The sequence below is a fragment of the Equus caballus genome, chromosome 2, assembly GCF_041296265.1.
Source record: "Equus caballus isolate H_3958 breed thoroughbred chromosome 2, TB-T2T, whole genome shotgun sequence".
Lineage (NCBI taxonomy): Eukaryota > Metazoa > Chordata > Mammalia > Perissodactyla > Equidae > Equus > Equus caballus.
The window spans coordinates 46,716,328-46,731,840 of record NC_091685.1 but is presented as its reverse complement, the minus strand read 5'-3'; the positions used below and the strand labels follow the sequence as shown (position 1 = coordinate 46,731,840).

The 15,513-nt window shown below is 58.7% G+C and overlaps 1 protein-coding gene across 13 annotated transcripts in view; it reads left to right on the top strand.

Annotated features, from left to right (window-relative positions):
* Positions 1–14,313, top strand: part of PRDM16 (PR/SET domain 16) — a 347,636-nt gene extending 333,323 nt beyond the window's left edge. For 7 of the 13 annotated variants that reach the window (XM_023627521.2, XM_070254569.1, XM_023627514.2 and 4 more), the window contains 5 exons: positions 1,621–1,790; positions 1,980–2,154; positions 6,665–6,895; positions 7,772–7,946; positions 9,319–14,313. In XM_023627521.2, coding sequence (XP_023483289.1) covers positions 1,621–1,790; positions 1,980–2,154; positions 6,665–6,895; positions 7,772–7,946; positions 9,319–9,453 — 886 coding nt within the window. In that variant the 3' untranslated portion in view covers positions 9,454–14,313. The remainder of the gene's footprint in view (positions 1–1,620; positions 1,791–1,979; positions 2,155–6,664; positions 6,896–7,771; positions 7,947–9,318) is intronic. The other 6 variants (XM_070254598.1, XM_023627526.2, XM_070254632.1 and 3 more) reach the window with 2 other exon arrangements.
* Positions 14,314–15,513: the final 1,200 nt, after the last annotated feature.

The window sequence follows — 15,513 nt, the reverse complement described above, 5'->3', positions numbered from 1 at the left end:
TTTCCAAAATAGGAAAATACATGAGCATATAGACAACTGTTTCAAGTGCTCACGTGCCTCCGAGGCTCAGATAAGCATCCCTGGAGGCGTTCTGAAGACCAGGTGCGAGAGTGTGCACACGGACACACGTGCACATGCACACACATGGAAATATACTACACAGGTGCCAGCACCCCCATGTGCACACACCTGTATGCATGCACATGCACACACCCACACATGTGCCTACATGTGCACACTAACACACACGCACTGTGTGCATGCACACCTGCACATGTGCACACACCCACACAATTGTGCAACTGAAAACCGCTGAGTCAGGCTTCTCCCGGCTGTGCTCCAGGGAGTGTGCAGAGCGGCAGGAGCGCCTGTCAGTAAGCCATCACGGCCTTTGCTTGGATCTGCCGCCAGGAGGAGGCAGCGTGCGCGTGTCTGCAGACCTTACAGGCGCAGGGCCCTCTCATCCACCTGCTCCCCCGGCTCCCGCTCTCCCTGTTTCTGGCTTGACCATCCAGCTCCCCAGTGCCTGGGCAGTCAGTCCCTGGCTCTCAGCGGCCCCACTGAAAAGAGGAGAACAGCTTCCCTCTCCCCACCCTCGGGGCCTCTGCGTGGTCGTGAAGACCGTGCCCCCATGAGGACCCCACACCTAAGGGGGCGCCGGTCAGGTTGTGGACGCCCTAGCCTGTTTATCACAACAGTTTCCTGGCAGAGAAACGCTGTGCTCTGATAAACTCTGAACATGTCACGACAATATTCCGACAGGTGCAACTGACCATCTGGAGGAAGGAGCGTCTTTTTCTAATTTTCCCAAGTGCGCATGCTGGCTGCCAGCCGGTGACCACCACAGAGGGGCACAAAGATAAACTGGGCAGGCAGGGCTGGCACACCCTCAACCGAAAGGGGAGGGTGTGGTTGTTTGTGGTCCGTGTAGAGGAGGCGGCCTGACGGGGGGCAGGGCTGGGGAGCCCCCCCACCTTCAGGGCAGTTAGGAGGTGAAGAGCGCCCCCAGTTAATGGACGGCAAGCTGAGGCCCCACGTGAGACGGGGCTTGCCCGAGGACCCACCAGGGTGGGGGCCAAAGACCAGGCCAGCTCTCCCAGTGCCGGGGTGGGGGTCTCTGCCCGGAGGAAAGTTGCAGGCAACTCCTCCCGGGAAAAGCGGCCAGAGCATCTTTGCGTGGTGCGCGGCCGCCCCCTTGAGGCTGCTGGGAGCATCCTGCCCTTGGGCTGTGGCTGCCAAGCCTGGGGCCTCCGCACTGGGGGGACCAGACAGCAGAGAGGAAGCGAGGCGCTGGGGGGTCCGGGTGCTACACATCCAGTGGCATAGGCCAGAGGGTCCTTCTGCCTACCCGGGGCCACATTCCAACATAATCCCACCCACAGGCCAAGAGCGGGAGAGCCCCTGCTTCTTGGAGCCGTGGCTGTTTCTAGGCGCAGCTTCACCATGACCACCTTTCAAGTTGGGTGCCCCAGCGGCCTCAGGGGGTCTCTGCGAGGCCTGGCTGCTGTCCCCACCCTGCAGTACCTGGCACCCTGGGCCCAGTCTCTCCAGGGATCCTCATGCATCCAGCCCACGGCAGGCGGGGTCTGGGGGCCCCTCTGAGCCTCGTGTGTCTTCCAGGTGTAAGTACTGCGACCGCTCCTTCAGCATCTCCTCCAACCTTCAGCGGCATGTCCGGAACATTCACAACAAGGAGAAGCCATTCAAATGTCACCTGTGTAACCGGTGCTTCGGGCAGCAGACCAACCTGGACAGACACCTCAAGAAGCACGAACACGAGCATGTGCCAGGTGGGGCCCCATCCCGGGAGACCCCCATGCAGACAGGCCAGGCAGGCGCCACAAGAGGCTGTGGTGGAGTTCAAGAGCAGGGCAGGGAGAACTCGAAAGATGGGGCAACTGGGAGGGAGGTGAGGTGGAGGAGGGACGGACGAGGAAGCGGACGGCCGCCCCTCCTCTGACGCTCCCCCATCCCCGCAGTGAGCCAGCACGCCGGGGTCCTCACGAACCACCTGGGGACCAGCGCCTCCTCTCCCACCTCCGAGTCGGACAACCACGCACTTTTAGACGAGAAAGAAGACTCCTATTTCTCTGAAATCAGAAACTTTATTGCCAATAGTGAGATGAACCAAGCGTCAACGCGAACAGACAAACGGTAAGAAACCCACCCCGGGCCCCAGGGACGGCTAGACTCCACAGCCCGCCTCTGTGGCCACACCCAGAGCAGGCATCTCCACCCCAGCCCCTGAGCAGGCACACCCCACCCCAGCACCAGCCCCCAGGCCACACCTGGACAGGGGCCTGGGGCCCACAGCAGAGGGAGAGGCCCATGGGCTCTGCAACCTGTGCCCGTTCCTGCCCCAGCTCTGCCACCTGGAATCTGGGGGAGCTTTAGCAAGGGGTTCCTCCTCCCTGCCTCAGTTTCCCCATCTGGAGAGGATGGTAAGAGTAAGCACCCTTGGGGCTGGCCCGGTGGCGCAGTGGTCAAGTTCGCACATTCCGCTTTGGTGGCCTGGGGTTCACTGGTTCAGATCCTGGGTGCAGACCTACGTACTGCTTGTCAAGCCGTGTTGTGGCAGGCGCCCCACATATAAAGGAGAGGAAGATGGGCACGGATGTGAGCTCAGGGCCAGTCTTCCTCGGCAAAAACAGGAGGATTGGTGGCAGATGTTAGCTCAGGGCTAATCTTCCTCAAAAAAGAAAAAAGAGTAAGCACCCTTGACTGATGGTGCATGTTGCACACTCAGTGCAGCCCCCGGCACGCTGCCTAAACTGCATCAGGCGCGGTTCGGCCTCGATGTTTATTAACAGACGTGCAGGGCCGTCAGCCAGGTGAGGCTCCCAAACAAGAATGCTGCCCCTTTAAACCCACACACGCAAACACACACACGTACACACACAGGTGTGCACACATATAGGCAGGAAAACGGCGGAATTCAGATTCCAGAGTGTGGAGGGTGTTCTGCACGATCTTGAATGCCAGTGCTTGGGGTGCAGCACTTACCCTGGGCCCCTGGAGGGACACTCAGACCCCGGGAAGAGGTTCTTCTTGGGTGAAAGCGGGTGCTGCCTAGCCAGCAGAGAACCAGAGATGCCTCAAACTCCAAAAGACCCCAGAGATGCAAGCCCCTAATTTTGCAGAAGGGACATGAGGCCCAGAGAAGTGGGACGGCTTGGCTCTTGGGGTGCCAACAAAGCCTGGCCCAGAACCCGGAGCCAGCGCCCCAGCCTCGCGCTGGCCAAGGGTGAGCTGGACTTCTGCAGCCGTCAGAGCCCAGATCCCTCCCCACCCACCCTCTTCGGGCAAGTGCGGAGGGTCCCCCAGGAGACCCGGCTCCCCAGGAGCCTGTCTGCTCCTCCAGGGTGGGCTGCATCTTCCTTGTCATGAGTCCTCCCAGGGGACAGGGCAGAGGCCCTGGGAAGATGTGTCATATGGATAAATGAACGGCACTTGGACCGTTTCTGGTGCTGCCCAGTCCTAAATCCATGCCCGCGGGAAGGGGACCTCACTCACCTGCCGGGCCTCGGCTTCTTCCTCTATCAGAGCTGGGTGGGCTCACAGAGGGGACGGTGGGAGAGGCTGGCTGTGGGCTGTGCTTCTCAGAGCCTCACCCCTGCCCGGCAGTGGAGGGTCCCCACGGGAGAGCAGCCCTACCCCCTCTTCAGCGACAAATGTCTCGTTTCCTCGGCCTCCGGCACGTGCACAATGGTCTCACGGGAACCTAGCCCCTATCCTCTGGGGACACCAAGCCTGCATTCAGGCAACGCCCTGCAGCTCCATTCAACAGTTGTCAGCTCTTTGAGCAAAAAGGCACAGATGCAGCGCCCAGGTACCGGGCCTTACAGAAGCCCCACAACCGGGCCACAAGGCATGTCCTGGCTATAAAACTGTCCCCTAGACTGTGGGTCCCTGCACCCAGGACAAAGCCAGACAAAGACCCGACAAGGATTTGTCAAGGGCATCCTCCTTGGGGTGGGCAGCTGCGCCTGGGGGGGCCCAGGAGCTCAGGAGAGGCCTCCACGTGCGAGCCTGGGCAGCAGACCCGGCTCTCAGCCACAGGGAGGACTCTCCACGAGACCCACCACAGCAGAGGGGCTATCCCAAGGGTGAAGAGGGGACAGCACCATCCTAATCCCTCGCCTTTGCCACCACCATGGCTTTATCCACAGCCCCGGGGTGGGGAGGGGGCGGTGAGGCTCAGACAGAGGAGGAGGCTGGCCCCAAGTCCCTCGGAGAGCTCAGGGCAGAGCTGGGCTGAGAACCCAGGCCGTCAGACAGCCTGTGCTGCTGAGGCCTCGCCCTGGGAGCCAGGGAGCCTCGCAGGAGATGCCCCCACATCATTGTCGGAAGTGGGAACCACGTCCCGGTCGACATGAATTAAGCAATTTGCGTAAGGCGATAGGACGTCAGCGGCTCCGTTGGCAGTCAACGTTAACATGATCCAGTTCTCATCCAGAAGTAGTTTCCTTTTCTTGACCATCAGTGAGAACTCAGGGCCTGCCAGGCTTCCTGGCCCCAAAACCTCTTAAGCCCCTGGGCTGCATTGTGTCCCCCCAAAATTGCTGCATTCAAGTCCAAATTCCCAGGACCTCAAAACGTGACCTCATCTGGGAAGAGGATCGCTGCAGATGTAATTAGTTAAGATGAGGTCACACTGGGACGGGGGACCCATGTCCACTAGGACTGGCGTCCTTATGAAAGGGGGAAATTTGGACACAGACATGCACATGGGGGGACCCCGTGTGAAGATGAAGCAGAGGTGGGCTGATGTATCTGCAAGCCGAGGATGCTAGCAGGCCACCAGGAGCTGGGAGAGGCCTGGAATGGGCTCTCCCTCACGGCCTCAGAGGGAGCCAGCCCTGCCCGCACCTGGACCTCAGACCTCCAGCCTCCAGAAGGGGAGAGGACGGACTCCTGTTGTTTAAGCCCCAGCTGCGGTGCTTGTTACGGCAGCCCCAGGACTCTCACGCATGCCAGGCAGCCGTTCAGAGGCCTGGACACTGCCCCCATCTTTGCTGTCTGAAGCCCACGCCAGCCTGCGGACCCCCTACTCTGTCCCAGCTGGACGCCCCCCAAGCGCTTCTGCTTGATGCAGACCTCCTAACAAGGAGCAGAGGGTCTGCAGGGTGGGGCGGGGCATGAGGATGAAGAGCGCGTGGGCCCTGCTCCCAAACAGAGGGGCTCACGGAAACCACACCGCATGCTCAGGTGAATAAAGGACACGTGGGCTGCACCCTGAGCATAATCTGAGTCTCAGCACCGGGGCCCCCACTGTGCTGCTCACTGGGCACTCAGCATGGGGCTGTTCTCATGTTGCCGAGAGGGCGCAGGCTCCCAGGTGGTAAGACTTGCCTGAGTTCCCCCAGCCCAGAGCCAGGGAGGGAGGCAGGACCCGGGTCCCAGCCTAGCTGCCTGGCTCCAGAGCCCTCACTGCTGGCGGACGGACATGTGCCCAGCAAACAGCACAGGTGACCAGAGACAAGGGAAGCATGTCCGGGTTCAGCTGTCCTGGAAGGCAGGTCAGCTGTCAGTGTCTACATACTTTCTCATGAAAAGACAAGAAATGAAGATGTGGAAGGCGGAGAGCCGGGCGATCAGGGGTCTCCCCAGCTCAGTCGCTCTGTGCAAGGATGCGTCCTCCACACAGCTCCACACTTGGGGATCGGTGGTCACTCGGGGAGGATGTGCCCCCCACCTTGATGCCCAGAGCAGGAATCCTGTCGCCCCTGACAGTCGTGGACCATTCCCAGGGGCTGTGCAAGGTCCAGGAGGAGCGGGGCCTGGGGGCTCAGAACTCCGCCCCGACCTGGGCTCAGGAAGTGTGGGCCTTGCCCCCCGTCCCCCTCCGCCTGATGGTGGACACCTGCCCAGGTTGTCCCCAGCTTCCCTGGGCCCAGCCCAATGTGACACGGCTGTTAGTCACCGACTTGCAGACAGACCAAACAAAGGCAGGTGGGTGGGATTTTCTGAAGGAAGTGAGAGCGCTCACCCTCACCCAGCACGTTGTTTCTTCCTTTTAATAACAAGGACCCAGAGTGGAAAAGTCTCACCCAGCTGGAGTGACCCTGAGGGAGAGGAGGTGGGGTCTGGGTTTCAGGACAGACTCCAGATGGCTCTGAGACAAGCTCATCCCGGCCGGTTTCCATGATTGACAACAGCCCAGCCCTCACTTTGCAGAACCTGGGATCCCAGACCCTCCATCTGCAGGGGTCCCTCACCCTGGGTCCCCCCAGTCCTTGTGTCCTCGAGGAAGGAGCAAGCCTCCGTGGGCAAACCTCCACTGTGCCGAGCCTCCCCAAGGGCTCATCTTACGTAGGGCTGACACCAGCTCCAGTGCCCAGGACCCTTTCCCGCCAGGCCAGCTGTGGCTTCCTCCCACGACATGCACACCTGCCCTGAACCCCTCAATGGCCCGGTGTCCACTCCAGCATAACAAGAGCCCTGCCGCTGAACCGGCCCTGCCCATCCCCTGCCACGAGTTCACTGGGCATACTGGTCTCCTTGACTCACTCACTCCACAGGGATGGCAGCCCAGGGTTCTCGTGACCGTGAAGGCAGCCTCTTTTTGGAGGGGCTGGGAGAGCCAAGGTGGGCGGCAGTGGGGGAAGAGCCGAGTCGCTAGCCTTTTGGGGTCCACGGCCAACTTCCTCCCGTGTCATTTCAGGCCAGAAGTCCAGGACCTGGACGGCAGCTCCCAGTGTCCAGGCTTGGCCAGCGGGAAGCCAGAGGATGAAGAGGAGGAGGAGGAGGAGCTGGAGGAGGACGATGACGACAGTCTGGCGGGGAAGTCCCAGGACGACACTGTGTCCCCCACGCCTGAGCCCCAGGGTGCCTACGAGGACGAGGACGAGGAGCCTCCCACCTCCCTGGCTGTGGGCTTCGACCACACCCGAAGGTGGGTGCCGGCTTCACCTGCTGGGGTCCAGCCAGGGAGGGGGCAGAGCACCCCCAGGGTGACTCACTCTTAAACGCCCGAGGACCCGACACCCTCCCAACTGGGTCCACCCTCCCTCCTATCAGGGGCTTCTGCTTGCAGGCCTGGGTGAGTCAGGGCCTGAGGAAAGGGGATCAGGGGCCCCAGCTCACCCACACACACACATTCACACACACACATACTCATGCACACACACACACACTTTCAGGGCCCGGAAGCAGAGTGTGGGAGGGGAAGGCATTTCCCCGCACTGAGAGGGGTCAGGTCCTAGACCCAGGGCCACCTCTGGCCCTGCAGTGGAGCTGCACACTGCCCACAGGCCCAGGGCAGTGGCGTCCAGCCACTAGTGGGACCATGTGCCACAGGGGCTGAGCACCCATAGTTTTGGAAGTTGTGCCTACCAGAGCCACTTCCCCCACGTCTCGTCTGCTCGCCTCCTACCTCTGGCCCTGGTGATGCTGCCAGCATTCCAGGATCCTCCAGGAGGCCCTTCAGGGATGGCCCATGTCCTCCCACCCTGGGCCCCTCCGGAGTTGCCCAGAGTCTCGGCAACGAAGCCCTCCCAATCTGTCCTCCGTCCCCTGAGGCCAGGCGCCCCGCCTGCTGCTTGCCATGTGTGTGCACGTACTCACCCTCTTTCGTGGCCATTATCTGTTGTTCTGCATCCGTATGGCTTCCGTCCAGGTGTCCGTGTGTCTGTGTGTCTGTCTCCTTGTGCATGTGGCTCGTGGAGACACAGTGGCGTGCATGCAGGCACGGAGCCGGCTGTGGGACATCAGAGAAACGGCCAGAGGCCAGACCAGCTAACGCCAGGCCCTCTCCCGGTCGTTGGTGCAGGTGTGTTGAGGAGCAGCCGAGCGGTCTGTTAGCTTTGGAGCCCGTGCCGACTTTTGGGAAGGGGCTGGATCTCCGCAGAGCAGCTGAGGAAGCGTTTGAAGTTAAAGATGTGCTTAATTCCACCCTAGATTCTGAGGCTTTAAAACAGACCCTGTACAGGCAGGCTAAGAACCAGGTAGGTACCCGCAGAGCCCACCCTCTCCCCCTCCCACGGCTGGCGGTGGGGGCAACCACACCTCCTCCAACAGGGACAGCCTCACCTCTCGCTGTGGCCACCCTCTGCCTGCCTGGGGGACACCCAAGGCCACTGGTCCTCCTCTGCTCATTGCCTCAGCTAGAGAGATGCCAAATGACTGCCACTTCCTGGAAAGCAGGAGTGGGGCAGCGAGAGGCTGAAAGCAAATGAACGTGAGCTGCCGCCCACACCGGAGCTCCTCCAGGAGCGCTGACAGACACATGGTCACCGTCCTCCTGTCCCCAGTGGGAGGTCTCCACAAGCGGGTTCCAGCCCCCGAGGCTGCGCTGGCTGCCCGTTCTCTGCGTTCCGTGCGAGAATGACCGGTAGCCCAGGCTTCTGTCCAGGGAGGCTGCCCTGTCAGGTGGAGCTGTGACGGGTCAGCGAGGGCACCAGGCTTGGCCCCACGCACTTCTCGTCTCTATTCCTTAGTGTGAGCGGCCGCAGGACCCTGCCCCCTGCTGCTCTAAGTCTGGAAGCCCCGCATCTCGTTCAGCGCTCTGCAGCCCAGCCCGAGTCTCAGCAAAAACCGTCTGCATGTCTGTCTTCGTCTTTTTACTAATTCCGTCCAGAGTGTTGACTCGGGTGGGACGAGGGTTGGGCTTCTTTGTCACCCATGCCCTGCTCCAAGCTGCCCCAGGTCTGTCACCTCATGCCCTATGGCTTGCTGCAGAAAGATGTCCTGTGGACTGTCGAAGCCACGCTCTGGGCTAGGAAACACATCTGCATGTGGCTCAGAAATGCTGCACGTCCTTTTCCCCGAAGCAGCTCTGTGCTGTCACCGCAGCTGTCTAGAGAGGAGTCCCCCAGGCTCTCCGGTGCAGCCGGCCCCCTGCCCCACCAGTCAGGGACCCACTTTTGTTGACGGGGGTCTTACCAATAACTACCAGCAATTCCCAGGGCCCTCCCAAAGTACACACTTGCCCATAAGTTTCTGCTGATCACCAGGCAGAGAAAAGTGGGGGAGGGGAGATGGGAAGGTGACTGCGGCGGGGTGAAGCACCCCAAAGAAGCTGAAGGAGCCCCCTGTGCACAGAGGCCCCTGGCTGGGGCCATGGCATGCTGGCGCCCCTCTGCACTGGCGCCAGCAGGTGCCCTCCTCCCTCCCTGCTCTCCACTCACATCTTCCTCTTCCAGGCCGGGGGGGCGTCTTCACTCTCCCACCCCACCTGGATCTGGGCAAGGCTGAGTCTGGCCAGAGGGCAGTGGGAGACCAGGAGGGGGCAAGGACGGAGCCAGCCTGGATCTGCAGGACCCCAACCTACACGGCTCACCTGCTTGTCCTGTGTGTGTGTGTTCTCTCCCCCACTAGGCGTATGCAATGATGCTGTCCCTTTCGGAGGATGCTCCTCTCCATACCTCCTCCCAGAGCCCTCTGGACGCTTGGTTGAACATCTCGGGAGCCACACCGGAGTCCGGAGCCTTTAACCCCATCAACCACCTCTGACCAGCCCAGGAGGGGCTGGGGTCAGAGTCCAAGCAAGGCGACCGCAGGGCCCCCCACATCCCAACAGAAATCCCAGCTTCGGAAGATGGAGGCGAGAGCCTCAGGGAGCCGGCACGCCTGGGCCAGGGAGACCCCCTTGTCACCTGCTTTTGACCACTCCTCAGTGTCTGTCCCCACCCCCCCCATGGTTCAATTCTGACTTTTCCAATGAAAACTCAGAGCCGGGAAGTCCCTGAATCGGTCACTGAGTTTCACCGTCTCTAAGACTTGGTCTTGAGAACAGCGTTTGGGAACAGCACAGAGCACAGCCTTCCCGCACGGCTCCAGGGCTGCCTCGCGGAACCACCCAGTGGGCGAGGGTGGGATTTTAATCCCAAACTGAAGCCGGTGGGCCACTCTGGGCACCGTGCAGCATCTTGGAATGGACAGACACAGTGCTCTCAAGGGGGAGATGGCCCAAACGGTTTTTATAATGAAAATTACGAGAATAACCTTTTTGGTAATCTTATTGACAACAGAGTCTATTTAAGCATGTGGTTTTAAAAAATAGACAGTATTTTTTAAAAAATCAACAAATGACTTGCAAATTGTTTTTTAAAAGTAATTTTGCATTGCTTTGAAATCTCAGCTTATTTGCAAACCCAAGCGTGCCTGAGAGCCGGCGCTATGTTTGGGTGTGCTCTTTGTTCTGTAAATAATGGAGAAATTTTCTATCCCTGCCCGTATTTGTAAAGCCAAGGTGATTCCGGGTGCCTCCGAGGCAGAACCGAGGGGCATGGGGTCCGCTCCTGTGGGCAGTTTCAGACTGTGCAGAGGAATTCTAACATATGGTGTCCTGGGCTGGCCCAAGGCTGGGACTGGGAGATGTGCCTGTCATTGTGTGACGTGTGATTCGTGGCCCCCACCAAGTCCCCCCAATTGTATGGGGAAGGTCGGAACGGTGGCTCTGGTCCCCAGTGCAGAGGTGGGCCAGGCACCTGATGCTCCTGCCCCCATGGTCTGTGCCTCGGCCACCCCACTGTTCGGAAGGCAAGGCCTGCTGGCCACGTCCGGAGGATCTCCAGCCCCCACCCTCACTCACCCCAGTCAGATGGCCAAAAGGAAGGAAGCAGGCACCCCTGTGGCTGCCGTCGGGGGCACGCCACGGTTCCCCTGCTCCTGGCCGCCAAGCTCTAGTGCGTCGGAGACCCCGGATCCAGGACACAGCTGCCGCTTCCACTCTTCGCACAGGTCCTTGGCGGGCAGGACCCGGCTCCAGCACGGAAGGGCGTCCAGGCTGACCGAGCTGCCGCAAAGAGCGAAGACAGCCCGACCCACGGTCGGCGCCTCTTCGGACGGGTCTGCTTCTCCATCGGGTGGGCTTAAATTATTTCCGTAGGGGCCAATTTCAAATAATAATGTTTTCCCTGATGGAATTTACCTTAATCTGTATATAACTTGTAATTTTTTCTAATTCATTTCTTTTCTTATTTTATTTCCTCCTTAACAGTATTTTTGGCGTTAGACATTCTTATTGTGAAGAAATAATGTTAATATAAGTATCCAGTGAAGGACCAAAACCGTGTAATAAGGTTGTGTGTTGTGTGATCGATAACCAGGGAGTGGGGCGATTTTTAATGTGCCAAATACCCCCGCGTCCCCCCCCAACGAATCCTGCTGTCACTGCTGCCCGTTTTCCAGACAATCATGTGTTTTTGTTAAATTTGAGTTTCAGTTGCATTTAAGACAGGTGTTCTATTTATTTCTTGTATTGTTTGGAAAAAAAAAAAAAAGAATAACAGCGTCCCAACAAGAAGAGAAAAAAATCGCCCAAGTTGCCCTTAAAAGGAAGAGTGTAAGTTTAAGTACAGACAGTGGCGGTGCCACCACATCGTGTGGATCGGGTCTCGTGGTGGACGTCTCGGCGTTCGCCCGGGGCGGCGGTAGGTGATCTAGCAGGCGGGTGCCCCAGACGCACAGCCTGGTCGCTCCAGGCCAAAGACAGTCATGTGCGAAGGCGCTGGGAGGTCCAGCCTCCCACTGGAGACCTGCGTGGGGAGGTCCCCGAGGGCACCACAAACCTGCGGATCCCAGCGAACGGGCTTCACCTCTTTCTCAAACCCACACGAGGTAGTAGCAAGACTGAGAACCGCCCTGTGCCTGTGCCGAGGCCGCTTACACACGTGTGGAGGCAGGAAAGTCGTCCCTCTGGGGCAGCCAGGGAGAAGCTGCATGAGGAAGAGCTGGTGTGGCCCATCGAGGAGCATTTGCAAACACAGCCACTCACACCTCCTCCCTCGGCCGGAGCCGCCAGGTGTGGTGTAAGGACTTCCAATTTCCCTTCCGTCTAAATGGGATCCCTTTGAAAAGTCAACCTCAGATACAAACACCCCGTTTCTGTAAACCCAAATTATATGATTTCTTCTGCTAAAGATTAAGGTGTGTGCTTTTTTTTGCGATATGACTCTCTCGGTCTAAAACAGGAAGTTTGGACTGGTGGAAACCTAAGTGTCCGTTCTCGGCGGTTGCAGAGCAGAAAAGGGGCTGCCCTTCCTGTCCATCCTGGATTTCTCTGTTGACTGCCACGTCCCGTCATTTTCGGCCAGTCTTCCCAAGCGTTCTCTCTTCTCATTCCTTCTTTTCCCCTCGTCCCCTATGAGCCTCAGTTGCACATTTTAGTCCTATATTTTTGTCCCCCAGAAAATGACTAGAGCAAGCCCAATTTCTCCTGAATGTTCAGCCCCGCGGGCCGGAGCACTTGCCAAGTCTGGGGGAGGGGGCTCTGCCCTTGGACCCCCTGACAAAGAGAGCACTTATTTCCTGTGCCTGGTGCATCCATGAAACTTGGCCTCAAAGCTTGTCATTGCCCCAGACCACAGCAAGCTGCCCTCCCTGCTTCCTCTCTGCCCCGGGCTCCAGCACCTGGGGGGCAGCTCCCAGCTCACACAGGTCCAGCATCCTTGATGCAGATGCCACCACGTGCTCAGAGACCCCCTGGGGGCCAAGGAGCCTGGGATGGGCATGAGAATTCTGAGATCCCAGCCTCGGAGCACGGATGCAACAGGGCAGCTGGCTGGCTGACCACCGTGTCCATGGGCACGTGGCTAGGGTCGAGGCTGTAAACCCAGGTCCTACTGGGCCAGCTTTGCCCAGGGCCAGGGTCCTTCAGTCCAGCCTTAACTGCCTCCCTTTTTTGGACCATTGACACTCAGCCCCAAATGGCAATTCAGAAGGAGGCCCTTCCCTCTGCCACCCTCAGCCCCCAGTCCCCAGTGGCCCTCCCCCACTGTGCTCTCATTCCCAGGACGATCGGGTAGGACACACAGGGCTGCTGATCCTTTGGCCAGCCAGACCTTTCATGAGTGGGACTCAGAGCTCCCCAATGGGAACACGGGGACTCGCGTTCCTGCAGCCTGCCTGGGACCCTGGGGTGTGGATCGACCTGAGAGACCACCCAGCCCACGTGGCCCTCTTGTACAAGGCCAAGAGTGCAGCTGGTCAGTCCAGACCCTGACTGGCCCAGCCCCTCTGTGGCCCCAGAGCTTGGCCCTGGAAACTCTGAGGACCCTTGGCCTGCTCTGTCCTAGCTGCTTCCTCAGTGAGCATTCGCAAAGCACTCGCCCGAATACATATCACCCGTGTTAGCCTCGAAGCCTCGAAGCACTGGATTGTGGACCCCCCTGCCCCCGTCCCCTTCTCCTCACCCATGTGACTGAAATCTACTGAGCTGTATTCACTGTGCTGTCCTGGGGGAGGGGCGAGGGGCAGCGCCAGGCCGGGAGAGCGCGCCCCTGCACTGCTGCCCGGGGACAGACGGGGAGCCCGGCACCTCGCTCCCCTCCCGGCTGGGGACGTGAGGACACAGCTGCTCCTGGTCAGTGGAGGTCAGCCGGGTATCAAAGCCATGAAACTGTGTCTCTGTAGCAATGAGCGATACTGTGACTAAGACATTCTTGTGATATTCCAAGGAGCGTTCCTTTTCTCCTCCATTCCAGTTTTTTTGTTTTATTCTTTTCTGTCACTGATTCAAATTACCACTTTTGGAAAAAAAAATGAAAGAAAATATAATGAAAAGGCAGCTTGAATTTCCAAATGTGCAATTCACTTGTGAACAAAGTAATTCTAGAGGTTTCTCTCCGTGCGTTTTGCATCGTCACTGTTCTCTTCAAGACGAGGGAAGCTGAGCCCCATGTCAGAACACGTCGCTGAAAGCACACACAGGTATATACGCGTGCAGGCACCCCGACCTGTGCAGCCGCGCCATCCTCTGGCCGTTGTTACATCTCAGATTTGGTTTAGTTTGGTTTTTGTTTTTTTCTTTTGAAACTGTAGAGTGTTGAAGAAGAAATGAAGAGTAAATGTCTGGTTTTCATATAACGTTTAAAGAAACCATCAGGAAGGAGGCTGACGTGTGTGCCATGTCCCCTGATTGTAAATTGCTTCTGTTATCAGTAAACTGTGCATGACTCGTGTTTAGCAGTCATTATCGTGTCTGTTTGTGAAATTTTTATGGAAAGGAAAATTCCGTAGATGCACTTACTGACTGTGTGGTTAGGGTCCACGTCCTCAAGACTGGAGTCCTGAGCTGCCGACGCAAAGGAGACGCAGTTCTTAATTACGATGGAAATTGCTGTGGGAGAAGAATGAGACAAAAAGGCGTAAGGGCTCGGAAGCCGTTCAGAGCGATTCTGCAGATTTCATTTGATGCTTGTGAAAAAGACAAATGTACTTGTGTAGAGAAATTTCTTTAAGATAAAGCCTAGGAGAAGCTGATTTGAGGTTAAGCTGTAGATTAGGAGTGTATACCAAATGTAATCTTTCCGATGCTACAATGAATTTATACATGAGATTGATATGCAATAAATCTGTGTGCTTTTCTAAGCCTCCGTGCCCGTGAGCTTCACTGAAGAACCGAGGCTTGGGGCTGGGAGAAGGGCCTCAGAGGCGGGGCGTGGCCAGTGGCGAGGCTCACCTGTCTAGACTGAGAGTCCTGGGTGACAGGCCCTGGTGCAAGCGAAGCCATCCTCCCAACAGCACCCCAGGGCTGTCCCGTGCTATTGCCATTTTCCAGAAAAGGACAAGCTCAGGGACAGCACCAGCTACCCTAGATGGCCCCTCAGTCACAGCAGTGGCCTCCAGGTATGGCAGCCTCCAGGTGTGTCCACCCCCAGGCATGATGTCTTCCAGGTGTGGCCTCCAGGTGTGGTGGCCTCCAGGTGTGTCTTCTTCCAGTTGCAGCAGCCCCCAAGAGTGACCTCCTTCAGGCACATCCCCCTCCAGGTGTGCCCCCTCCAGGTGTGCCCCCCTCAAGGTGTGGCAGCTTCCAGGTGTGTCCACTCCCTGGCACAGTGGCCTCCAGGTATGTCCTCCAGACGTGGCACCCTCCACATGTGCCTGCCTCCAGGTGTACCCACCCCCAGGGCCTCCTCCCTTGAACTTGTGCCCTAGGCCTCTTGAAGCCCAACATGCCCTCCTGGAGGTAGTGGAGGAGCCCATCCTGTAAGACCAGTCCGAATCCCACCCCTTCCTAGGGTGGACCTCCCCACCAGCCAGCCCTGCATGGCAGCACTGCCACCCTCCTCACACTGCCCCCAGCCAGGGCCCGAGTCCCAGAGGTGATGTCCAGATGGCCAAATGGCCAGGGGTTGAGCAAATGCCTGGGGCTGCAGGGAAAGCAGACCCAGCTTCCCCAGGGCACCCCTCCCCCCAAGACCCAGGCATTCTTTCTTGGGGCCCACCTGCTGCAGCTGAGGGCTCGTTCCCCCGTCCTGATTCTGCTTCAACCAAGTGGCCTTGAATGGTTAAATGACAAAGACGAGTGCTGCGCCTCGAATCAGGCCATGTGGGCCGCCCGCAGGGACCTCCCCAAACCTTCTTGCCCACGAGGGCCTCCTCTCCACTTTCTGCTGACACGGAGGTTAACCAGTGTCACCCAGGTGTCCCCTAGGCCTGTAGCCTCTGGGCCAGCCTTGCCTGCCACTTACAAATAGCCCCCTCCCCACCCAGGGTCTCTGAACTTCTCCTGGGCTCCTCCCTCCTCCTGCTGGCAGACCCCCAGGCCTCTGGTGCTATGCCACCATG